Consider the following 26,486-nt stretch of genomic DNA (forward strand, 5'->3'; position numbering starts at 1 on the left):
TCGCTAAGGCGCACGCATCAGAGACTGTTTGAAACTTCACCGACTCAGGGACGGAGTAATCGTTCATTGCCCTACCTGTTGGTTTGCTGGCGTCATGAATTAGCCTAACGCTACCATCTTCTTTGGGGATCGCGGCGAGTGCGCTTACCACCGTTGGCTTCTTACTTGCCATTATATAATTTCCTTTCGCTATTTGATCTAACAGTTCTTGTTCTACCACGTCACGATGATCGTACGCTGATTTATGATTGCTTTGTTCTGCCGCTAACACACATGTTTTATGTTTTTCTGTTACACGAAAACCGTGCTGTATACCGTCTAACAAAAATTCTCTGTCACAATCGCCCTCTAGCACTGAGTGCCACATTTGAGATTTTGCACTAATAGATGCATGATTTCCTAAAAATGCACAGTTATGAGGATCTAATTGAGGGAACGGGCTGGAATAGGTGGGGCCTACCGTTGTGTTGTCAGTTCGCTGCGCTGTATCCTAGGCATTGGTGTTTGCTGTCGCCTGGTGGTCTTTGCCGGGGTGCTCCTTTCCACACGTGTCACACACGTGTTCGAACCTGCAGCGGGACCCGTAGAGGCATGTGCCTTTGTTTGTGTACTGCAGGCACACCTCCTTCCCACTGGGTCCCACAGGTCGTCGAATACCGCCGCTTCCCGTCGTGGCCTTGCCGCTTTTGTTGCCAGGAACTTGTTGGGCACGCTCACGGAGAATCACTGTGGACAGGTGGGGGTTGGGGGTTCCCCAAGCAAACCCGCTGGTAGACTGGCGCTTCCTGTACTCATCATCATAAAGGAGCACCGACTGCCAGGAGAATCTTGCGCCGAGCTCGCCCACCATCTCTGTATAACCGAGGTAAGCTTCGTGGTCGAAGTCCACGGTGTTCATGAGTTTTGCCATTATTTTAGCATTTGCCACGATCCAGTGGCAGGGGGATACTTTCTCCAACTTTGGTTTGTTGGCCAGCTTGAGCGTGCAGACATGGGATTCTTCCGTAAAATTACGGAATTCCGTAAATTTTTAGGCTCCAGGGATCATTCTTGAGATTCGTGCAAATCCGCTGAGAAAATGTTGGGGTATATGTAGGTAAAGACCCAAGTTTTTCGGCCGGTCCGCTGATCGCGACGCTCCATTCCATACTATTCTTGAACGGTTGGTTCCTAAAACGGTCAGACTGTTGCTGGTCGATCCGTATGGGAACGCGCTCTGTGTCTTTGTCTCCTACAGTCACCGTTTCAACGTAGCTATCGGGGATTCAGTATAAGCTAAAGCATACCGTATGAGAATGATTCGGCGCCATTTTTACATCGCTTCGAGCCACTTGCCAAAATGATGAGGAAGCTAAAGCGAGACGAAACCGTTCTATCCCGGGAAATTGACCAGCAGAAGTACAAGAAAAATCTCTGGAGATTCGACTGGCTCGATGAAGTTGTATCATTGAGCTGGAAATACGAGAAAGGCCAGAAGACACAAGACGTGAAACTGAAAGTTGGCGATGCTTTTGCTAAAATCAACTTGCCGGGAAAAGCTTAGTGCACTTTGTGCAACGATGTTAATGTTATCAACTACGGTTCCAATGGAAAGACTGCCCTCAAAAGCCACTTGAAAAGCAACAAGCACCTGACTATCCTGAAAACCCAGTCGTGTAATCAGTCACTGGGGTCGTTTGGCACCGACAAGGTGAGAACATTGAAACCACACCGTCACACGCCACCACCCATCCCCGCCTCTCTCTCTCTCTCTCTCTTTCTCCTCCTTATTTTGAGTCTTAGCGTAAAATTAATTTGAGAAACATGGGAAGGAAGAGAAAGGGAGGGGGGGGGGGGGCTATGAATAAGCTGAAATATGCATTTCAGGGCCATTTTTGTGTGTCTAAAATACTAAAAACCTTCAGCTTCTGGGGGCTTCGCCCCCAGACCCCGACCAGGGGCGTTGCCCCTGGACCCTACTGGGGGCCTTCTGCGGCCCCCAGACCCCCACTTTTTTTTTCCTTAATTATCACTTTTTCTAAATCCCATGTCTGAGCGTGACACCTTCCCCGAGCGTCACCTCTTCCTCCACCGCCATAGAAGCCGGTACGAAGTCAACAATTCGTAAATAAGTCTCACCTGGTGAAGCAGACTGTATGGCCATGTTGCCAAGAAGACCCTGGAGCGGTGCCACTTGGTCGGCAGCACGCAACGGCCCTCCCCCGTACTTCTGTTGCAGGTCTGCCACTGCCGCTTTTAATTCCACTATGTGGCCTCGTTTTAACTTAAGGTTTTCCAGGTCCTTTTCTCCTGCATATTTCAAGGCACTGAGGCTTGTGAACTCCTCTTTTTCCAGAACCTTAATTACAGGTTGGGGCAGATTTTTTGCCCAAGAAGTAAAATTGAACTCCATGGTTTGCAGGACTGAAAAAGTCGCTGAACTTGCTTGCTGGCCGCCGCGCTGCTACTAATGACTTCGGTACTCGCTCTCTCTCGGACTCCCCCTTATCGGTTACCATTGTTTCATTCCAGATGGCTCTCCTTCACTCATCACCTACCCCCTGCCCTCCAACCCTCTTCCATTCCCCGCATTCGTTCCCACGGGACTTGCTATCACTTCCCCCTGCATTACCTCTACACCCCCCCCCCCCTTTCCCGCATATCTGTCTCGTTTAAATAGAGTTTATTGTCGCTAACCGCTCCCTCTAAACTCACACTTAAATTTAAGGGTAAATGGAAACTTTCATTTTTGTAAATGCATGCTAATTTTAATTTTTTCTGTTCAATCGGACAGGGTACATCTTTATTTCTAAAACTCTTTCTGGTATGTCGCATAACAGCAGAACTCTTAACTGAAATGACTTGAGATTCCGTGTGTAGTTTACGACATGTGTTAGCACAAATCACTGAAAGTTTGAAGACAATACGTTAACGAGTTACTAAAATGTACCATTTTTTTGGTCTCATTACCCACTAAAACGGCATCAAAAACTGCCTTTTAGGCCTTCTGAGAGGATTGACACCTACACCGCTCAGCATGCTTTAGTGTCCATGATAGACAAGATATGTGAACAAAACTGACTGTTTTGGGTGCAGATGTGATTATTCTGTCTATAAATGACATGCTAAACATGTTTCGATTTAGTTGTTCTGATTTTTGAGTCACTTGAGAAAAAGTGACTCTATGTAATCGGTCAGTGTTAGTCTGTCCGGCCGGCCGTCCGGCCGTCCGTCCGTAGACACCACCTTAACGTTGGACTTTTCTCGGAAACTATCAAAGCGATCGAGCTCATATTTTGTTTAGTCGTGACCTCCAATGACCTCTACACTTTAACGATGGTTTCGTTGACCTTTGACCTTTTTCAAGGTCACAGGTCAGCGTCAAAGGAAAAATTAGACATTTTATATCTTTGACAAAGTTCATCGGATGTGATTGAAACTTTGTAGGATTATTCTTTACATCAAAGTATTTACATCTGTAGCCTTTTACGAACGTTATCAGAAAAACAAGGGAGATAACTAGCCTTTTCTGTTCGGCAACACACAACTTAACGTTGGGCTTTTCTCGGAAACTATAAAAGTGACCGGGCTCAAATTTTATGTGAACGTGACTCATTGTGTTGTGAATAGCAATTTCTTCCTGTCCATCTGATGCCTCATATAATATTCAGAACTGCGAAAGTGACTCGATCGACCGTTTGCTCTTCTTGTTTGTCGATTTTATCGCGGGAACCTTCATTTTGCGAATTTGATTTTGGGGGTGTCTGTGTTGTAGGTTCCACTGTATTGACACTACGTCATGTAAACTCAATCTGTTTTCTGAACAAGATAGGGGAATTAATGGCCTTTTCAGTCATAAACTTGGTTTTACAATCGCCTCATCAGAAAGATCTGCCCTCAAACGCATCTGTGATAGTTTTTTGAGTCACTTGAGAAAAAGTGACTCTATGTAATCGGTCAGTGTTAGTCTGTCCGGCCGGACAGCCGGCCGGCCGGCCGGCCGGCCGTCCGTAGACACCACCTTAACATTGGACTTTTCTCGGAAACTATCAAAGCGATCGGGCTCATATTTTGTTTAGTCGTGACCTCCAATGACCTCTACACTTTAACGATGGTTTCGTTGACCTTTGACCTTTTTCAAGGTCACAGGTCAGCGTCAAAGGAAAAATTAGACATTTTATATCTTTGACAAAGTTCATCGGATGTGATTGAAACTTTGTAGGATTATTCTTTACATCAAAGTATTTACATCTGTAGCCTTTTACGAACGTTATCAGAAAAACAAGGGAGATAACTAGCCTTTTCTGTTCGGCAACACACAACTTAACGTTGGGCTTTTCTCGGAAACTATAAAAGTGACCGGGCTCAAATTTTATGTGAACGTGACTCATTGTGTTGTGAATAGCAATTTCTTCCTGTCCATCTGATGCCTCATATAATATTCAGAACTGCGAAAGTGACTCGATCGACCGTTTGCTCTTCTTGTTATGGGCTATTTTTAAATGCAATTAATTACACCCCCGGTATAGGGGTGTGTATAGGTTTCGCTCGATGTGTTTGTTTGTTTGTTTGTGTTCGCATATAGATCTCAAGAATGAACAGACCGATCGTCACCAAACTTGGTGAACAGGTTCTATACATTCCTGAGACGGTCCTTACAAAAATTGGGACCAGTCAAACACACGGTTAGAGAGTTATTGGTGGATTAAGATTATACAAGGACTTATAGAGGGACATCTTCATGGTCAAAGGGAAATAACCATTAAATTACATATTATTACCCAACTCACATATAGCAATTAACTCTAGTTCAGTGCTGGTAACGCTGTACGCGTTCCCCTTGGTAACAAGGGAGACCACCCTAAAAAAGAGTGATCCATCCCATAATATCAGACCGATGTCCGGTCCAACATCCGTATGCGTGCGCATACGCCGCCATTTGTATCATTCTCTCTCAGCGGTTCAACTGGGAAGGACGCTTCTGATGTACGCTCCTGCTGTCTTCAGCTTGCCATAGTCTTTGGCTTTGGCATCTCCCCTTGGTCGTCGCCTTTCGTTGCACCTTTACCTACCTGTGTGGTGAGATCTTTCCGTTTTGTTATAACTTTAGCGACGTTTTTTCGTCGCTCGTTTTGTACTTGTGAAATTTTTCTGAAATTGTTTTTCTTTGAAATTTTTCGTGAGTTATTTTGCTATGGCGGAGGCTGCGCTTGTTGATAGCGTGAAAAGGAAGCCTAGTTCGAGGCAGGTGCCTGACGATTCGCCTCCTAAACGTAGCTCGAGGAGAGAGAAGGGCGCAGGAAAATCCGCGTCTGTTTCTTCTGATTCAACTTCTGTTAAATCTCCCGTGTTAGCAGACGTCAGTTTAACTTCCGGTCAGGCTTGTTTACGTTCTGGCAAGAGTGGTGTTTCGGGCAAAGCTTCTTCTTCTTCTGCTTCTGCTTCTGCTTCAACTTCAGATGGCTGCCCTGGGTTAGCGCCAGCTGAAGTTGCGTCTTTATTGTTGACTTTGAGCGCTCAAGTTTCGACACTTGCGTCGGAATTATCTTCCACTAGGGAGGAATTACGTGCGCTTCCGTCGGGTGTTTCTGATGTTCTCTCTTTAGCACAGTTACGGCAGTCTCCTGCAGTTCCGGCTTCGACTTCCGCTAAGCCTTCGGCGACTGTGACTCGGGCGGATGTCCATGCTTCGCAGGATGGGAGTACCAAGTTGGTGTCTCTTCTGAATGTGACTCCAGTACAAGGTATGTCTACACCGCTTGCCGGTGTGCGAGCTCAGGGGGCTCTCTCTGGCGATGGATGTCGTGAGAGTTCTTATGAGCAGCGAAAGGACGAACGCCTCCGTACGTCTCTTTATGAGAATATCGGGGACCGTTTTAGTCCTCTTCCGCCCGGGGGGCAGGAAGTGGTCGGTTCTGCCGACGATAAACTGTCTGATGTTCTGCCTCCTGGCTCCGAGCTTGATCTCGAGTCGGAGTGTAGGGCGGAAGACGGGGATGCCTCAGTGGTAGAGGATTCCCAACTGAATTTGCCCGTGAAGCTGTCAGCCGCAGTGGCGCTGGCGGCGGAAACGGCGTTCAGATACTTTCCGGAAGGGGTGGTGAAGGACAAGGCTCAGCTTCACCCACCTTGTTCTGCTTTTGACGATTTCCGGAGTGCACAGGAGCAACGGCCTCGCTTCCGCTTCCGGGAATCATCAACTATTGCCTATGAGATGGCTAACGTCTTGTGTGGTAAACGCAAACCGGCGGTGCCGTTGTTGGTTCAGCACGGCGAGGCCCCGGAAGACGTTGTCTCTTGGCTGGCTCAGCCTGGGGCTCGGGCTGCTTCCGGTGTTCCGAAGTTCAAGCTTACCCCTTATCCTTTGGATCTGATTGACTCTTTTGCTCTGCCGTCAGGGGCACTTCCGGTGACGCCGGAACTTGCTGCTTTGAGAGAAGACGGGTACAGTAGGGATAGAGTTGTCCCATGTACTGACGGTTCTCTCGCAGCTGTGGAGGAAGTTGGAAGGTCTTTGCTGGAACTCACGTCCGTGTCGGAGTCTCTGCAAAGGTCTTTGTCCAGATCGATTGCCACATCTCTTGATCCTTTTGAATTTCGGTTTGATGCGTCGCCGACAGATGTTTCGACACTGCTGGCTACTCTGGGCAAGGTGACTAGAGAACAGGTTGTTTTGTCTGCCCGGCTGTATACTCACGCAGTTCTTTCAAGGAGGTCAGCCTTCTTGACGGGGTCCAGATTTCGGGACACCGCGACTGTGGAGAGGCTCAAGATCTCCCCTTTTGCTGAGGGGTCTCTCTTAGGGCAGGCGTCTTTCGATGCACTCCAGAAAGAGACGCAGGACGCGCGGGATGTAGCGATCGCGCGTTTGGCTTCACAGGGCTTCCAGAAGCCTCAGGGCAAGTCTCAGACTCAGGCGTTTTCTTCTGCTAAGCCTCAGACGTCTTCGTCAGGTGGTGGGAAGGCCCAGAAGCAGTCATTCTCCTCCAGGGGTAGGGGGCGTGGAGCTCCATACCCTAAGAGGGGTCAGTCTTTCGGGGGTTCTAGGGGGTCGGGGCGTAAGCCTCACCCCCAATGAAACTTCCCCGAACAACACATCCCGGTGGCCCCCGCGCTAGTTGTAGCGGGCGGCCCGTCCAGGGCCCTTTCTTCCTGACTGCAACTGGTGGCCAGCAAGTGGGTCACGGGGATAGTGTGTTCGGGGTTCCGGCTTCTCTGGTCAGGGCAGAAGGCTCCCCTGGTCAGGATAATCCCGCCCTGCAGGGCGCCAAAGGATTTGGTGGCACGGAACGCGGTCCAGGAGGAGGTCTCGGCTCTGCTGCTCAAGGGAGCTATAGAGGAGGTCTTGGACGCGCGGTCCCCGGGGTTTTACGGCAGACTTTTCGTAGTGCCGAAAGCCTCGGGGGCGTGGAGGCCGGTGTTAGATCTTTCTCCTTTGAACAAGTTTCTGAGAGTAATCAAGTTTACCATGGAAACTCCAGCTTCGGTTCGGGAGGCCTTGCGGCCGGGAGATTGGGCAACGTCGATCGATCTTACAGACGCTTACTTTCACGTCCTCATACTTGTCGCGGACAGGAAGTGGCTTCGCTTCCCTTGGGGCGGCAAAGCTTACCAGTTCAGGGCTCTGCCGTTCGGCCTGTCTTTAGCTCCGTGGATTTTCACGATTGTGGTCAGGCAGCTTTGCGCTCTTGTGAGACAGGAAGGCATCCGTCTCAGAGCATACCTGGACGATTGGTTAATCCTTCACCAGAACAGGGGCTTTGCGAGGCTCATACGCACAGGGTGCTGAGCCGGGCGGCACAGCTGGGTTTCTCTGTCAACCTGACAAAATCCGAGTTGGAACCATCCCAGACGTTTTCTTACCTGGGCATGGAATTCGACACGCTTCGGTGGTCTGTCCGTCCGTCTCAAAGGCGGATCGACAAGCTTCAGGGTCTGATTCGGTCTCTCTACGGAGAGAATCACGCCAGTGCAAGGGTTCTGACTTCGGTTCTGGGTCAGATGGAATCCATGGCTTCCCTCATTCCGTTGGGCAGGGTTCACAAGAGGCCTTTTCAGGCCTCCCTGCAGTCAAGGTGGGATCAGACATCCCAGGACTGGAGTGTTCCGATCGCACTGGGAACTTGGTTTCAGCAGACCACAGGTGTTTGGCTTCTTCCGGATTTGTTCCGGGGTGTTCCCATTGTTCGTCCACCGCCGGAGAGAGAGTTGTTTACGGACGCATCTCTGACGGGGTGGGGTGCTCATCTGGACGAGCACATGGTTTCGGGAGTTTGGGATTGCTCTCAGGCCTCCCTACATATCAATGTACTGGAGTTGGAGGCCGTTTCCCTGGCGCTTCTAGCGTTCAAGCCTTTCCTGGAGGGCAGTCATGTACGTCTTCACACCGACAACATGTCTGTGGCGTCGTATGTGAACAAGCAGGGGGGGACTCGGTCTCACAGTCTTTCCGACATTGCATGTCGCATTCTCAAGTGGTGTCACGCCCAGCACATTCTGTTGTCAGCAGTGTACTTGAAGGGCAGTCTGAACGTCCTTGCAGACACTTTGAGCAGAGGGGACAGGATTGTTCATTCAGAGTGGACTCTCACACACCAGTCTTTGCAGCGGCTTTGGTCGCAGATCGACAAGCCCAAGATAGATCTCTTTGCGACGAGGTTTTCGGCGAGACTTCCTCTCTTTGTGTCCCCCTTCCCGGATCCTCTGGCCTGGAAGGTGAATGCTCTGGAAGTGGATTGGTCAGATCTTCCGGCGTATGCCTTCCCTCCGTTCTGCCTCTTAGGCAAAGTCCTCAGGAAAGTGGACTTAGAGAAACCAGCGCTGGTTCTGGTCGCTCCTCTGTGGCCAAGCCAGCACTGGTTTCCCGACCTACTGCGTCTAGCAGTTCGGCCCCCGATCCCTCTCGCCCTGGAAAGAGGAGATCTCGTGCAGCCTCGGTCAGGCGTTCAGCACGAGAACCCACAGATCCTGGCCCTTCACGCGTGGATTCTGTCCGAAGCGCTTTGCGTAGGGCAGGGGCCTCTTCCCCTACTCTGAGATTCGTTGGACATGCACATAGAAAATCGACTTCTTCGGTTTACTCATCGCACTGGGCCTCTTGGTCTAGGTGGTGCGCGCTTAACGGGGTTAAACCTCTTTCTCCTAGGTCTATTCATGTAGCCAACCATCTGTCTTGGTTGGCTGATCAGGGGGCTTCTCCCTCTTCTATTAGGGTCCGGAGGTCGGCGATCTCTTCGACCCTCGCGCAATTAGGCCACAAAATTTCGCTCGGAGGGGTTATCGCTAGTGTTAAGGGGGCTGCCCTTTTAGCAGCTCGTTCAAATCGCTTCTCCCTGCATGGGATTTGTTCCTGGTCTTACGTTTCTTAGCCTCGGATGAGTTCGAGCCTCTTTTGTCAGCCACTTTGGCCGATTTGACGCGTAAGACTGTGTTTTTAACGCTTCTCTCTACTTCGAGGAGAGGTAGTGAGGTGCACTCTTTGTCGGGTTTAGACAAGGATATTGCGTTCGAGAAGGATGGTTCCATTTCTCTCAAATTTGTTCCCGGCTTTCTCGCGAAAAACCAGAAACCTGGCCAGCTTTCTCCAATCTTGCGCATTCCACCCTTGAGCAAGATTTTGGCTCCTGGAGATCCCGATATTGCAAATTGTCCTGTGAGAGCTCTCCGATGTTACTTGTCTCGAACTCGGCCTGTTAGGTCAGAAAGTCAAAAGCTTCTTTTCATATCTTTAAACACGGCTAGGTGTAAGGATATAGCGAAGGTGACTCTGGCCAAATGGATCTCCACTCTGATCAAACGAGCATATGCCTGGTGGCTAGTGCAGTCGGGTGATGTTAGGGCAGTGTTGCCTCTCACCGCGGCTAGAACCCATGAGGCGAGAGCCTGGGCATCCTCAGTGGCAGTTCTTCGGTCCGGCAAGCTAGCCGAGGTACTGGAAGCTGCGTACTGGCGCTCTGAGGACATCTTCGTCAACTTTTACCTCAGAGACGTCGCTTCTGTAAGACAGGATGGAAGCTCCGCGCTGCCTGCCATGGTAGCGGCGGGACAAGTCCTGCATGCCTAGTTTTTGGTAAGTACCCACCACCTATAGTAGCAATCTGCTATATGTGAGTTGGGTAATAATATGTAATTTAATCCAAAATTTTAATAATAAATTTTCATTTAATTAATATACTTACCCAACTCACATCGTTTAAACCCTCCCGCCTCCCCGCTGTGGTGGTATTGGGTTCTAAAAAAGTAGTGAGTTGGGCTTCGTTCGAATGATACAAATGGCGGCGTATGCGCACGCATACGGATGTTGGACCGGACATCGGTCTGATATTATGGGATGGATCACTCTTTTTTAGGGTGGTCTCCCTTGTTACCAAGGGGAACGCGTACAGCGTTACCAGCACTGAACTAGAGTTAATTGCTATATGTGAGTTGGGTAAGTATATTAATTAAATGAAAATTTATTATTAAAATTTTGGATTCTCACTCAGTCACTGCCACCAACTGAGAAGGTTATTTCCCCTTGACGGGGGTGTTTTTCCTACCTCGGAGGAATTTCTTGTTGTGTGTGTTTTTACATGTGCATGCTTATGTGCATGCAAGAGACTTTTTTTTCTCATATTCACAAGAGCTCCTTCACTAAACTTTGACATTTAGCCTCTTATCAGTGGATGATCTTTACCTCTACAAGGATGGGGGCGGGGCTGGATCATAGCTCTTTTTTTTTATGTAGTATGTCTGGCTTGAAAACCAGTTTGTCGCTATCAGCATAGTATTGTAACCACCAAGTTCAGCAAGGGATTCCCTGAGTCAACTTTACGCAGACTCTTCTGTGTCCAAATACCACTTTGTGCAGGTATGCATAGGGTAAAGATTCTAAGGTCAGAGCAAAATCCTCAAGGCTAGGAAAACATTAACACTTCTGTGCAGAAAAAAAGCTTGGTAGCATGACTCAGTTATTACACGTCGTCTCTTTTCAATAGGAAATTCTCTGGGCCAGAAGCATTCCAATAACCAAAGACACCCAAAACAGACAAGTTTTTTCCCCTGTCATTTCAGATGCCTGACAAGGTCACAAAAATGGCTGGACTGGTTCCTTATATGTGTTGGTGTGTGTGGGTAAGTTTGACATTTGCTTTTGAAGCAAACTGCTCAAGAGAGCTGTGAATAATATGAAATGGCCATAATGCCTTTTTGCAGCAGCATTACTTGTCATAGCAGCATGCATGGTTTGCTTAATAAAGGCATAAAGGAACCAAAAGCCAACTTTTAAGGGAATTTAAAAAAGTATTGAAAGCCATTTCATAGCTCTGAATATTTTTGTTAAGCTGATTTGTTTTCTTACATTTTGTTTTGCTTTGCATTTAGAATATCTTTATTGCCTTATTTTCTTCAGTAACCATGTAAGGATTAGTTATCTTTGTGTCTTGTATGATATTAAAAGATTTTCTTTTTGTTGTACAGAACGATAGTGGGAACAATGGATGCTCTAAAGCGACTGTCTGGTGAAGCAGAAAGTGACTTGCCTTTGGACACCTCCTCAGTTACTACTGCAGCAGAGACCATCACGTCAGCAGCAGTAGCCAATCTTACTCACATCATAGCACAGCCCAGCTCTTCTACAGCAGCAATGCTCAACAGTACTTTGTTGAGCAGCCAGGCTGCCAACTTGACTATAAAGTAGCCTCTACAATGACAGGTATGCTTTCTGAAGTAAAGAATGACACTGAGGCTCAGCTTATGGTGGGCGTGATGAATCTTATGAGCGGCGAGGGGAAGCATGCGGCCTCCTCGATAGCCAGTAGTGCACTGGCCGTGTCGCGAAACAGGACCATTCCAAGTAGTAACCTTCCGTGAATCCCTTCAGTGTTCAGTCGTGTGCAGAGAAATGATCTTGTGTCCGGTTAGGTACGAATATACTGGTGATTTTAGCTGAATTCAAGGATCTTCAGTCACTAAACCAAATGTGAATAAGCCAGTATGCTCGAGTCTGGATGCTTGTAGGATGTGATGTACAATATTCATTTTGTTTATTTGTGACATGTAATGTTCTGGTACAGAACTGCGTGTTTGGGCAATTACAGACTTCAGTGTGATAAACGTGTATAAATAATTATATCATGGTTGTTCGAGTATAATAAAAGGAGGGTTATTTTAAAGTAACACAGGAAAAAAGACATCCTTAAAATTGATGTAAACTGCAGAATGTATGCGGTTTTGATGTGTTTCAGGCAGTGTATGAATACTGTAACTTTTGCTAATCAATATGAACTGTGGGAATCGTTCTTTTGAATTTCAGAGAAGTTTCAGTGCAATTAGTGTGTAGATAATGATTAAATAACATATTCTTACGCAAACTCACATTTATAGCAATTAAATTACATATTCTTACTCCGAATCACATAAAGCATTGACGCAGTCTAGGATGCTAAGGTCTGATAAGGCTACCCGTCTTAAAGCAATCCAACCACAAAAAGTGTAAACGTAGCCATGGTAATGACCATACACCCGGGGAGTTACCTCTCTTTGGTGTGTGCTACGTCACTACCGCTACTCAACACGTGGTCAACATCATACGACTTTTTCAGATCTGAGGAGAAGGTTGTTGATTTTTTGGCTCTCTCGTGGCTGTGCTGTTTGGTGTTTGTTTGACACCCACCGGCCACTTACCCCTCTTGCTTGCCTTCTGCTTCGTTAGTTGGTGAGCTCTTTCCTTTTTGGTCATTATTTTGACAAGAATGTTGCTGTAGTTGCTGACTTTTCATCCGTTTTTGGACTTGTACAATTTTCAGTAACTGTTTGTTTGGCCGCCATTTTGTTGGTCAGCATGGCTGACAGGATAAAATGTGGCAAGGCCGATGTAATGGTGAGGTAAACTTTATATTACCTCCTTACTTGCCTTCTGCTTTGTTAGTTGGTAAGCTCTTTCCGTTTTGGTCATTAGTTTGACAGGAATTTCGTTGTAGTTGCTGATTTTTTGCCCGTTTGGACTTGTAATTTTCCAGTAACTTATTGCTTGGCCGCCATTTTTGTGGGTCAGCATGGCTGACATTGATAAAACATGGCAAGGCTTATGTCATGGATCTACCAGACCATTGGTAATTGTTGTTGTTTCGGACTAAGCATGTAATACCGCTATGTCCGTTACTTATTCTGCCCCAATTGAATATGTGTTTGGGGGCAGTTAGGCATGTCTGTTACTTCTTTTTCTTCTTGCTTTCCCTCTTTTAGGTATCGGAGCATGGCGCTCTGGTGTCTATACTGCTTAGCTCTTTATTTTCAGAGTTCCGCAGTTTGGGAGAGAAGAATTGCAGCGTCCCATGCCGCCTGCCGGTGGTGTTTCCCCCCCCCCCCCCCCCTTCTTTAGGTGACGCTCGTTTTTTCGGCGCCGTTGATGGCCGTCGGCGACGATTTCCGGGGAGGATCTCCTTGCTTCTTTGTCTTCTGCCTCCGTGGTTGACACTGCGGTAAGTCGAACTGGTCCACCGGCCCTCGTGAGGCTGCCGGACATTCCCTGCTGGGAAACAGTTCTTTGGCACGGGATCACAACCCGCAAATTTCTGTTCTGACTCGCCCAATTCACATCGCGTGCACGGCGGTTTCAGAGCAAGGGCGGCTTCCGTTTACGGTAGTCGCGCTTCCGGGTTTTCCCGGAAGCGAAGGTCCTCCATCTCATTACCCGCAGAGGTCTTGACTGGAGTTGACCGCGGACTGGCCTACGGGCGCTCGGGCTTCCGGCCTCAGTCCACTTCTGTTCTGACCTCAACCTTTGCCTCGTCGCGGGCATTGGCGTTTTCAGAGCAAGGGCGGTAGCCGTTTCCGGCGCTGCGCTTCCGGTTTACTGGAAGCATAGGTCCTCCATTGCAAGTGCACGTTGTGTTCTTTACTGGAGTTGACCGCGGCCTATGGGCGGTTGGGCTTCCGGCCCCAGTCCACGCAACCTTTGCTTCCGCATTGTGCGGTTTTATCTGTTGCGTTTCCGGCTCTGTCCGGATACACTGTTCCTCTTCCTGATGCTTCCTCTCGGATGTCAGTGAGTGAGGAACAGCGGCTGCCCTACGGGCATTCAGGCTTTCAGCCTCGGCCGGGACAGTCGTCACTTCACCTGTTGGGTGTTGCGGCTACTGCCTATTCAGTTCTGTGGCTTCGGATGTTACCTCCTCTTAGTCTTACCCTCTTACAGTAGGGGTTGAGTCAGGACGGTTTCCGGGTGGACGGGTTTCCAGTTTCCGGTCATCCCGTTCATTAGTCTTCCACTGGCAACTGTGACTTAGGTCCGTGTCCGGTCGCCTGGCTATTCTGATGTACAGTCTTTAGCCAGCGATCAGACATGTTCTGGATTTCCGTCGAAGCTCTTGGATGCTCTCGAAGCTGCGACGGAGGTTACTTCCAGTTATTTTCCGGAGGGTACATCGGCTTCGGCGGCTTCCGCTTCGGTTGCTTAGTCGGCGATGTCGTACTTCCGTTCCGCGAAGGAGGGGGATTCCTACTTCCGGTTCGAGAGTCACCGTCGATGTGTACCACTTTTCGCAGGTTTTGACTAAACCATCTCCTCCCGGAAGTGGTATTCCCAGTGTTCCGGTTCTGCTGCTCGTTACTCACGGTTCAGTTCCGGATCACGCTCAGCCTTGGCTGGCTTCGGCTACACAGGCTTCGACTTTTGTTCCTTCTTGTCATAGGAAGTTCACTTTGCCGAAACTGGGTCGGAACTTGTTGTCGTCCTTTGCTCTTCCGCGTACACCTTTACTGGAAACGCAGGAACTTCTTCCTCTGCTGGTGAAGCAGGTTTTAGAGGGACTTGGGTGTTGTGTTCCCAGACCACACCCTTGTCGCTTCGGAGGAATTTGGACGTCAGCTTTTGGAACTTGCCTCTTTCTCGGAGATGATCTTCAGAGCGCTCTCTCGCTCTTTCACGGAGTCACTGAATCCTTTCACGCTTAGTGTGGATCAGGAAGCTGATGACATCTCCACTCTTTTGGTCAGCCCTTGCTAGGGTGAATGAAGAGCGAATGAGGCTGTCCTCCCTTCACTACGCTCTTACAGTCATGTGTCGGAGGGACTTGTTTCTCTCGCATTCTCAGTTCACTGAGCAGACTATGAGAGACACTTGAGCTTTGCCCGGGGTAGAGGGATCTCCTTTTGAACATTGGTTTTTTTATACCAGAAGAAAGGAGATCCAGTCGAATAGAGATCAGCAGGTCTCCGACTTCTCTCTGCAAGGGTTGAAGCAGAGCAAGCCTCCTCAGGAGAAGCATGCTCAGGCCTCTGGCCAAGCTAAGCCGGCAGCCAATAGGCAGTCTCTGCCTGATTCTCGAGTTTCGAGAAATAGATCAGTGTCAGGCAGGGAGAAGGGCAGCTCTAGCAGCAAGCCTCTCCCCCCAATGAAGTGCCCCCGATCTCACCCCCGCCCCTCCGCCCTCCACTTTGGTGATGGCTGGGGGGGGGTCTCCTTGCATTTTTTCATTGGATGGTTTCTGTACACAGCCAATGGATTGTGGGAGTGGTGAGGTCGGGCGAGTCCCATCGATCTAATGAGTGCATATTTTCTTATGCATCAGTCCGATTTTACACAGCGATCTAGGTCCATCAGCTTGAGCACCCGCTGAGGTCTCTTCTGGTCGGATCTAGTGCTGGCCTTCGGGTACACTGGCTGCTGTCCTCAGTCAGTGTGACAGTCGTTTCAGCCACGGGCTGCTGCTTCTGTCGCACTTCCGGTTTAACCGGAGAGGTTGGTTCACCCCCCGCGGGTTAGGGGGAAGAATTTACCCGATGATCCCCAGCATGTCATAAGAGGCGACTAACGAATTCTGTTTCTCCTTTTACCCTTGTTAAGTGTTTCTTGTATAGAATATAGTCAATTTTTGTAAAGATTTTAGTCAAGCAGTATGTAAGAAATGTAAGTCCTTTGTACTGGAAACTTGCATTCTCCCAGTAAGGTAATATATTGTACTACGTTGCAAGCCCCTGGAGCAAATTTTTGATTAGTGCTTTTGTGAACAAGAAACAATTGACAAGTGGCTCTATCCCATCTCCCCCCTTTCCCCGTCGCGATATAACCTTCATGGTTGAAAACGACGTTAAACACCAAATAAAGAAAGAGGTTGGTTCTCTCACAGACGTTTCATAGGTACGTCAGGGTTTGGGAACAACGGCTGACTTAAGGGCATCCAGGTTTTTTAGCCTCGGCTGGTGCAACAGCCATTCCACCTGTCGGTGGTGGTGGTTGTTGCTTTCCCTGTTCTTGTGCCTTCGGACTTCGACAATTCTTTCCTTTATTCTCATCTTGCAGGAGATGAGATAGGACGATTTCCGTTGGGGTGGGGTTTCTGTCTTCAGGTTACCCCGTTTCTCACTTTTTGCCACAAGCATCTGGACTATGGTCCTTGTTTGTCTTTCGCCGAGTCTGACTCTGTCTTTCTCTAGCGATCAGACGCGTTCTGGTGTTTCGTCCAAACTTAAGGTGCGCTTGAGTTGGCCTCGGAAGTAACATTCAGTTTTTCCTGAGGGGACATTGTCTTTGGCAATGTATGTTTGAGGAGTCATTCTTTGTGGCTTATCTCCTCTCTCAGGTTTTGGCTAGTCCTCTCCTTCTGGCAGAGGGTTAGCTAATGTTCCGGTTTCTTTGCTGTGGGCTTTTAGCCCAGCATCTTTTTTGGCAGCCGAAACTTCCGCTTCTTACGTTTACCTGCGTCCTGTGGGTACTTTGGTACAACGGCTGTCCTACGGGCATCACGGCTCTCAGCCTTAGCCTATGCTATGGTCTCCTGCCTGTCGCGGTGCGACTTTGGAATTTTCGGTTCCTGTGACTTCGGATTTTGTCTCTTCCTCTCTTCACCCTCATCCTAGCATGAGGTGAGTCAGGACGACTTCCGTTGGGTCGGGTTTCCTTTTACAGTCACCCTTCTATCACAGGCAACTATGACTACGGCGTTTGCCCGTCGATCTCCGCGTCTGACTCAGTCTTTCAGAGGTAGTCAGACGCGTTCTGGTTTTTCGGCCGAACTCAGGAAGGCTCTTGATTTGGCCGCGAAGTTAACTTCTGGTTTCCCTGAGAACACTTGTCTCGGGAGTCTTATGGCTGGTCGGCTTCACGGTTTTCCGTTTATGCTTACCAGTCTTGTTTTCGGTTTTGGATTCACATTCAATTACCTACAAGCAGACTGAACTGCGGACAGTCTGGCTTTTAGTCATTTTGTTTATGATCACCAGTCTCACCAGGCTTTTACCACTGGGATTTCCGCACTTCCGGTGGCTTACGCACTATCGTAAGTCGCTGCTTCCTCGTATTACCTCTCTCTCTGCTTTCGCATGGACTGGTAGAGGATAACTGGCGACCGTCTCTTTTTTGAGATTTTCTCATCGAGTTGGACTCTGGTACCTTGTACTCAGGTGTCTCTCTCTCTCTCATTGGTGGAGATCGGTCACTCTTTTCTGGAGCTGACTTCTATCTCACAGGCCTTTCGGGCTTCACTCCTTCCCAAGGTTTGCTTACTTTGGCACGATTGTCTCACGGTCACTGTGAGGGTTTGTTCTCCTCAGCACTGAGTGAACAACCTTACGCATGGATCTTTCCAGGGCATTGGCATTTCCTTCCAATAGAAAGGGGGGGGGTAGCTTAGCTTTCCCCTCGACTCGGCTCGGGTTCATTAAATCCAGGGCTTGGGTCTCTTTCTGGGCCGTTTTTACGGTCCGGGAATGTTATGGAGTGGTATAGCCCGGTTTTTAGACAATCATAAATGCCTCTACACAACTCTATAAATTTAGTATTTGTTTACAGACTTGAATGTAATCTGAATAGTTGTCCGCTACCGTAGCTTACAAGGCACAAGCGCACACGCACTCACACACGCAAAAACCTGGTGTTAAATGGATCTTGACACTGCCAAGACTAATTATTATTAGTTTACAAAGCTTTTTACATCACAAAATCATTTCCGGGCTTCGACCAGTACTCTAGGCCGACAACACCGCAAGAAACTCTACAGTCCAAGACGCAGACACCTTTTGGCTCAAACAAAGCAGCTTAACAGGTAAGACGAATAGGTATTCTACTGTACGTTACCCTACTGCCATCTTTCGGCTTTCAAGATGTTGGTATGGCTGTAAGTCCTTCAGACGACTGACAAGGGTGCACCAGTCCTCACGACATCGCAACTATTGCTTGACGTAGTCCTTGATCCTTCCAGTTCGTCTCGGCGGCTAACTGTAGAACCCTGCCAGCTCTCCATGCCATGGTCATGTACACCAAGCCGCAGTTGACTGGTTCAGTTCAGCCTCCGGCGATGAAAACCCCCCAGTTGGAACACTGTAAAGTTTATAGTCCATAAATCAACTTGTCTTTAGTTTCTTTCACTCGCACAATAAAAATACTCACTCGTCCAACATATTAAGCTGCATGAGCCAATATAATTATTTACACGTTAATTCCTGTTTTCTAAAACCAAGAAAACGTTACGTAAAACCCTCACATGTTTAAGCAGTGTAGCACAATAGCTTAGGCCTACACAATAACGTTAAACACAGAACCAGTCACTCTTCTCACATACGACAACATGACATGAAAATATAACCGGTTTCAAACATACCTCAAAAGAGTGTAAAGCCAACATTTAGTACAGTCGCCGGCCTGGCATGAATATATGAAAATGGAAGATATCACGTAGACTGATAGGGAAAGTTCGTCAATCTTCATCCTTCTTCAGTCAGATACCTAAAACAGGAGCCCGTCTGCTAACGTGTTACGAAAAACATGAGTCGAGCTTGGCTCCTTGACGGCGACTGATTTTACAAAGTTGTTCTTGCTATGACATTGCCAGTGAGCTGTCGTCTGCATTACTTGCACGTGAAAAACCTTGTCAGTTACACAAAGGTTCAACTGCGGTCAACGTGACGGTATGCAGCCTATAGCCCTTTCCAATATCTGACCATCGCTATAGTCTATTCTATTTACAACAATACACATTACCACAAATACGAGTAAACCGCTTCGTAACATCACCCCCTTTCCTCAAAAGAAAATGAATTGTTGAAAAAACGATGAAATTTTCTGAATCTCGATCAGAGATTATCAAAAGTCAAAAGAATTATATACTGGGGTCATGTTCAGAAGCTGTTTAAAAAAAATATCATGAATGAAACTCAAGTAAGACCTTGGCTTTGCAAGAATATGCCAGTCAACACATCAAATCAAAAATCAAATCAAATCTGAAGATGTTACTGGACAAACAGGACAAACAAAACAATCATTCACACCCGTGTAAGCGCACGTGCCTTGAGATAGAAACAATACTGCTAAAGGGTCAAACAAACAAACACTATTGGGCGCCAGATGTTATGGTCCCTTATTGGGCGCCAGATGTTATGGAGTGGTATAGCCCGGTTTTTAGACAATCATAAATGCCTCTACACAACTCTATAAATTTAGTATTTGTTTACAGACTTGAATGTAATCTGAATAGTTGTCCGCTACCGTAGCTTACAAGGCACAAGCGCACACGCACTCACACACGCAAAAACCTGGTGTTAAATGGATCTTGACACTGCCAAGACTAATTATTATTAGTTTACAAAGCTTTTTACATCACAAAATCATTTCCGGGCTTCGACCAGTACTCTAGGCCGACAACACCGCAAGAAACTCTACAGTCCAAGACGCAGACACCTTTTGGCTCAAACAAAGCAGCTTAACAGGTAAGACGAATAGGTATTCTACTGTACGTTACCCTACTGCCATCTTTCGGCTTTCAAGATGTTGGTATGGCTGTAAGTCCTTCAGACGACTGACAAGGGTGCACCAGTCCTCACGACATCGCAACTATTGCTTGACGTAGTCCTTGATCCTTCCAGTTCGTCTCGGCGGCTAACTGTAGAACCCTGCCAGCTCTCCATGCCATGGTCATGTACACCAAGCCGCAGTTGACTGGTTCAGTTCAGCCTCCGGCGATGAAAACCCCCCAGTTGGAACACTGTAAAGTTTATAGTCCATAAATCAACTTGTCTTTAGTTTCTTTCACTCGCACAATAAAAATACTCACTCGTCCAACATATTAAGCTGCATGAGCCAATATAATTATTTACACGTTAATTCCTGTTTTCTAAAACCAAGAAAACGTTACGTAAAACCCTCACATGTTTAAGCAGTGTAGCACAATAGCTTAGGCCTACACAATAACGTTAAACACAGAACCAGTCACTCTTCTCACATACGACAACATGACATGAAAATATAACCGGTTTCAAACATACCTCAAAAGAGTGTAAAGCCAACATTTAGTACAGTCGCCGGCCTGGCATGAATATGAAAATGGAAGATATCACGTAGACTGATAGGGAAAGTTCGTCAGTCTTCATCCTTCTGCAGTCAGATACCTAAAACAGGAGCCCGTCTGCTAACGTGTTACGAAAAACATGAGTCGAGCTTGGCTCCTTGACGGCGACTGATTTTACAAAGTTGTTCTTGCTATGACATTGCCAGTGAGCTGTCGTCTGCATTACTTGCACGTGAAAAACCTTGTCAGTTACACAAAGGTTCAACTGCGGTCAACGTGACGGTATGCAGCCTATAGCCCTTTCCAATATCTGACCATCGCTATAGTCTATTCTATTTACAACAATACACATTACCACAAATACGAGTAAACCGCTTCGTAACAGGGAAATTGGACGAAGTGCTGGGCACAGCTTTCGAAGTTGTCTTTAGCAAGTTTTGTCTGAGAGACAACGCGGCCGTCAATTAGGACGGTTCTCGGGTCCCTTCCTGGCTTGTTGGCAGCGGGCCAGTTCCTGACATGGGTTTTAGAGTGAGTTAGATTTTCTTTCTCACCGGGCCCTTCCTGACTTGTTGGCAGCGGGCCAGTTTCTGGCAAGGTTTTTTAGAGTGAGTTAGATTTTTCTTTCCCACCGCCTTGTTGAAGCTATCTGCTTTATGTGATTCGGAGTAAGAATATGTAATTTAATTGAAAATTTTATTAGTAAATTTTCATTTGATTAATATACTTACCCGAATCACATAGTGAATTCCCTCCCGCCAACCCCGCTTATGGTTTTTACATTTAGTCAAGTTTTGACTAAATGTTTTAACATAGAGGGGGGAATCGAGACGAGGGTCGTGGTGTATGTGTGTGTGTCTGTCTGTGTGTGTGTGTAGAGCGATTCAGACTAAACTACTGGGCCGATCTTTATGAAATTTGACATGAGAGTTCCTGGGTATGATATCCCCGGACGTTTTTTTCATTTTTTCGATAAATACCTTTGATGACGTCATATCCGGCTTTTTGTAAAAGTTGAGGCGGCACTGTCACACCCTTATTTTTCAATCAAATTGATTGAAATTTTGGCAAAGCAATCTTCGACGAAGCCCGGGGTTTGGTATTGCATTTCAGCTTGGTGGCTTAAAAACTAATGAGTGAGTTTGGTCATTAAAAATCGGAAACTTGTAATTAAAATTATTTTTTTATTAAACAATCCAAAAACAATTTCATCTTATTCTTCGTCATTTTCTGATTCCAAAAACATATACATATGTTATATTTGGATTAAAAACAAGCTCTGAAAATTAAAAATATAAAAATTATGATCAAAATTAAATTTCCGAAATCGTTTTAAAAACTATTTCATCTTATTCCTTGTCGGTTCCTGATTCCAAAAACATATAGATATGATATGTTTGGATTAAAAACACGCTCAGAAAGTTAAAACGAAGAGAGGTACAGTAAAGCGTGCTATGAAGCAGAGCGCAATCGCTACCGCGTCAAACAGGCTCATCACTTTCACTGCCTTTTGCACTGGCGGCGGACTACGTTCGGTTTCATTCTGTGAGTTCCACAGCTTGACTAAATGTAGTAATTTCGCCTTACGCGACTTGTTTAGTTTTCTTTAAAGCCGAATGATGTTGACCACGTGTTGAGTAGCGGTAGTGACGTAGCATACACCAATGGGAGGTAACTCCCCGGGTGTATGGTCATTACCATGGCTACGTTTACACTTTTTGTGGTTGGGTTGCTTCCCTTTAAAATTGTTTAAGACGGGTAGCCTTTTCAGACCTTAGCATCCTTAGCATCAATGCTTTATGTGATTCGGGTAAGTATATTAATCAAATGAAAATTTACCAATAAAATTTTCGATTAACTTCAGTTTGATGCTCAGACATTGAAGTACAGACCCTGGTAACAGGGGGAGATAACTGCCAAAACAAAACAAAGTCTTGTTGTCAAGGTAATGGGGGTTACCTCCCCTTACCGGCAGCCCGCACATGCGCGGGACATACTACCGGTATAATCATTCCCTTCTTCAACACGCTTGTGTTCAGACGTGTTTGTACTTCTTCTAGGCTTTTATTTATTTATTTATTTATTTATTTTATTTACGAGGATTTATATCGCGCACGTATCTCACCACACAAGGCGACTCAAGGCACATGTTACCTATTAATGCCGTGTGAGATGGAATTTTTGAGTCACTTGAGAAAAAGTGACTCTATGTAATCGGTCAGTGTTAGTCTGTCCGGCCGGCCGTCCGGCCGGCCGGCCGTCCGTAGACACCACCTTAACGTTGGACTTTTCTCGGAAACTATCAAAGCGATCCGGCTCATATTTTGTTTAGTCGTGACCTCCAATGACCTCTACACTTTAACGATGGTTTCGTTGACCTTTGACCTTTTTCAAGGTCACAGGTCAGCGTCAAAGGAAAAATTAGACATTTTATATCTTTGACAAAGTTCATCGGATGTGATTGAAACTTTGTAGGATTATTCTTTACATCAAAGTATTTACATCTGTAGCCTTTTACGAACGTTATCAGAAAAACAAGGGAGATAACTAGCCTTTTCTGTTCGGCAACACACAACTTAACGTTGGGCTTTTCTCGGAAACTATAAAAGTGACCGGGCTCAAATTTTATGTGAACGTGACTCCCAGTGACCTCTACACTTTGACGTCTGCTTTGGTGACCTTTGACCTTTTTCAAGGTCACAGGTATGTCTTGAAGGAAAAAAATTGAAATATCATATCTCTGAAACTATTCATCGGATTTGATTCAAACTTTATAGGATTATTCTTTACATCAAATTATTTACATCTGTATTGTGTTGTGAATAGCAATTTCTTCCTGTCCATCTGATGCCTCATATAATATTCAGAACTGCGAAAGTGACTCGATCGAGCGTTTGCTCTTCTTGTTTACACAATATATCACGCATTCACATCGGCCAGTAGATCGACTGCCTTTAGGCGCTGCATCCACCTTTCACGGCCTATTATTCCAGGTCACACGGGTATTTTGGTGGACATTTTTATCTACGCCTATACAATTTTGCCAGGAAAGACCCTTTTGTCAATCGTGGGATCTTTAACGTGCACACCCCAATGTAGTGTACACGAAGGGACCTCGGTTTTTCGTCTCATCCGAAAGACTAGCACTTGAACCCACCACCTAGGTTAGGAAAGGGGGGAGAAAATAGCGGCCTGACCCAGGGTCGAACACGCAACCTCTCGATTCCGAGCGCAAGTGCGTTACCACTCGGCCACCCACTTTGGCCTCGTTGGTGAGATCTTTCTTGGTTACAACTTTTGTTTATTGTAACTGTTCACTTGTGAAAAAATTTTCTCTCCGTTGTTCACGGAGTTTGTTCTGTTTTCACAATGGTGGACAAGAGCAGTAGCTCTGTCAGACAGGCATCTGTCGTTTCTCCGCCGAGCAGTTCGACTTTTCGAAGTCTAAGTACCTTATCCGTAAGAGAAGGCTTCTTCTCCTTGTTTGAAATTTTTCGTGAAAGTGTTCACTCCTGAGAGTAACGAATTTTTGCGGGTCAAGATTGACCTTCCGTGTACGTTACACCCTGTGCTTTCGTCTGTCCCTACTTGCAGGACAGCCATTGCGTTTTCGAGGGAGGAGATAGTCTCTTTGTGCTCTAGAGCAGATGAGAGATATGTTGGCCTTCGAGAGGGGAGTAGCCTGTTCTACATGGCTTACCTTTCTCCCGGCGTTGATGACGTGGCTTCACTTTCCAAGGTGGGTTCCGGTTCCGCGTCGGCGGTTCCGGATGTGAGAAGTTTGCCTCGAACTGCCGGTGCAATTATACGGTGGTTGGTTGCGACAGTTACCCTCCCTTCACCTCTGGTTCCGGTGCGGCCGTTCCTGTTGGTGAAGGATTGCATGCTTTGGCATCCGCCCACAGCACTTCGGTGTTTTCGGGTGCTTCTGCACGGGGGTTTCTGGCTACTTCTGGTCCGCCTTCCGGCTTTCCAGGTAATCGTAGCACTTCTTACTTTCTGTCAGCAACTTCCGATGTCAACCCTTCGGGTTTCAGGTCGTTGGTGGCAGCGGTGCCCTGTCTCTCACTTCCGGTTCCGCTTCTGCGGTTCCGGCGAGTGAAGGACTGTTTGCATTAGCATCCGCTCGCACCACTCCGGTGTTTCGGGTACTTCTGCACGGGGGTTTCCGGCTACTTCTGGTTTGTCTTCCGGCGTTCCAGGTAATCGTAGCACTTCTTCTTTCCTGTCAACAACTTCCGACGTCAACCCTTCGGGTTTCAGGTCATTGGTGGCTTCGGCTGTTCCGGCGAGTGAAGGACTGTAGCATACGCTCGCAGCACTTCGGTGTTTCGGGTGCTTCTGCACTTGGGTTTCCGGCTACTTCTGGTTCGTCTTCGGGCATTCCAGTTAATCGTAGCACTTCTTCTTTACTGTCAACAACTTCCGAAGTCAACCCTTAGGGGTTCCAGGTCGTTGGTGGCAGCGATGCCCCGTCGCTCACTTCCGGTTCCGCTTAGGCTGTCTCGGATGGTGAGGGGCTGTACGTGATGGCTTCCGGTCACAGCACTTCGGTGTTACGGTTGCTGCAGCACGGGGGGTTTGGCTGTGCCTTCTGGAGTTTGTTTCATCTCTCCAGGGCAAACACGTGTTAGTCCACACAGACAACACGACAGTTGCAGCTTACCTAAACAAGCAGGGAGGCACGGGATCTCTTACCCTGTCCAACAGGGCGTGTGAGATCATTTTTTGGGCTTTTCCACAGAGGTTTTGCGATCTCAGCAAAATATCTGCTAGGCCGTTTGAATGTGCTGGCCGACTCTCTCAGTCGATCGTCACAAGTCCTACACACAGAATGGACGATCTCCCATCAGGCGCTTCGGCGCCTCTGGGCGCAGAGAGAGGAACCGTGCATAAATCTGTTTGCCACACGCTTCTCTCGGCGTCTTCCATAGTTTGTGTCTCCGTTTCGGGCCCGGGGGCATGGCAAATCAACGCCATGGAACTAGAGTGGACAGGGATGAAAGCTTTCACTTTCCCTCCCTTTACTATACTCGGCAGAGTTTTTGGATCCGGTGGTGTGGGATAATTGGGGTTAATCCCCTATCTTCCCGTTTCTTTGGAGGTGGCCAATCATCTTGCGTGGTTGTCATCTCAGGGTTGTTTCTGCGTCGTCTCTTAGACGTCTTGTTATTTCAGTCACGCTCTTTACAGCTTGGACGCTCCATGATTTTGGGAGGCGTCATAGCTAGCGTGATAGAGGGTTCTGCCCTCGGTTCAGCTGTCACTATAGAACCAGTCCCAGCTTGGGTTTTTTTCCTCGTTTTCGAGTTCCTTTGGTTCAAGAACCTTAGAACCATTGCGAGATACAAGTCTTCCAATTTAACAAGGAAGGCTCTCATGCTCATTTTGCTCGCTTCCCTGCGAAGGGGCAGCGAAGTCCATGCTTTTTCAGGTCTCGCGCTAGATATCACTTTTGAAAGAGATAGCTCTGTTACTCTGCGTTTTTGTTCATCGTTTATCGCGAAATCAAAAACCAGATCAGCCGTCTCCGGTCATTTCTATTCAGCCACTTAGCTCTATTCTGCCACTTGGTGACACAGATATTGCGAACTGCCCGGTTCGAGTACTTCGAACATATTTGTCTCGCACGGCTCCTTTTAGAGTGCCAGACCTAAAAACTTATGTTCATTTCGTTAAACACGGAAAGAAGCAAAGATATTGCAAAAACAACGCTGGCTAGATGGGCTTTCACACTCATTAAACAAGTTTAGGAGTGGTGGCAGTCATGGGGGGGAGGGGGGGGGGGGCGTTCAGTCCTTCCTATGCGTTCTCCTAGAACACATGAGGCCAGAGCTTGGGCCGCTTCTTTGGCGGTTCTGCTATTCAGCAGGATCACTTACGTTCGCAGAGCGGTGTATTGGACGTCTGAAGACGTCTTTTTAAACTACTATCTGCAGGATATCTCTAGTATCCTCCAGGTTGGTAGTAGTTGCTTATAATAATAATAATAATAATAACGGGCATTTATAAAGCGCCTTATCAGAAGTTCAAAGCGCGTGACAACAATACATGTATACAAAAATCATACAATCACTGTCAGATTCAAACAACACATCATGCACATCTCACATCCCCAGACTCTATACTAAGGAACTATTCGTAGTGTTGTTGGAACAAGTGAGTTTTCAAATTGGACTTAAAAGATGAAATGGATGGAGAGTGACGTAATTGAAAGGGGAGTGAATTCCATAACTGAGGTCCATA

General features: G+C 47.2%; 1 protein-coding gene and 1 long non-coding RNA gene across 2 annotated transcripts in view; one reads left to right on the forward strand and one right to left on the reverse strand.

Annotated features, from left to right (window-relative positions):
- LOC138968522 (uncharacterized) overlaps positions 1-12,391 on the forward strand; it is a 156,380-nt gene extending 143,989 nt beyond the window's left edge. The window contains exons 15-16 of the mRNA XM_070341101.1: positions 11,032-11,091; positions 11,437-12,391. Of these exons, the coding sequence (XP_070197202.1) occupies positions 11,032-11,091; positions 11,437-11,656 (280 nt within the window). The 3' untranslated portion in view covers positions 11,657-12,391. The remainder of the gene's footprint in view (positions 1-11,031; positions 11,092-11,436) is intronic.
- Positions 12,392-17,834: 5,443 nt separating this feature from the next.
- On the reverse strand, positions 17,835-21,065 carry LOC138968524 (uncharacterized). Its single transcript, XR_011456212.1, has 2 exons — positions 20,218-21,065; positions 17,835-19,937 (listed from the first exon to the last, which is right to left on the reverse strand). It is a non-coding gene; the product is annotated as an uncharacterized lncRNA (long non-coding RNA).
- Positions 21,066-26,486: the final 5,421 nt, after the last annotated feature.

The sequence above is a fragment of the Littorina saxatilis genome, linkage group LG6, assembly GCF_037325665.1.
Source record: "Littorina saxatilis isolate snail1 linkage group LG6, US_GU_Lsax_2.0, whole genome shotgun sequence".
Taxonomy (NCBI): Eukaryota; Metazoa; Mollusca; class Gastropoda; order Littorinimorpha; family Littorinidae; genus Littorina; species Littorina saxatilis.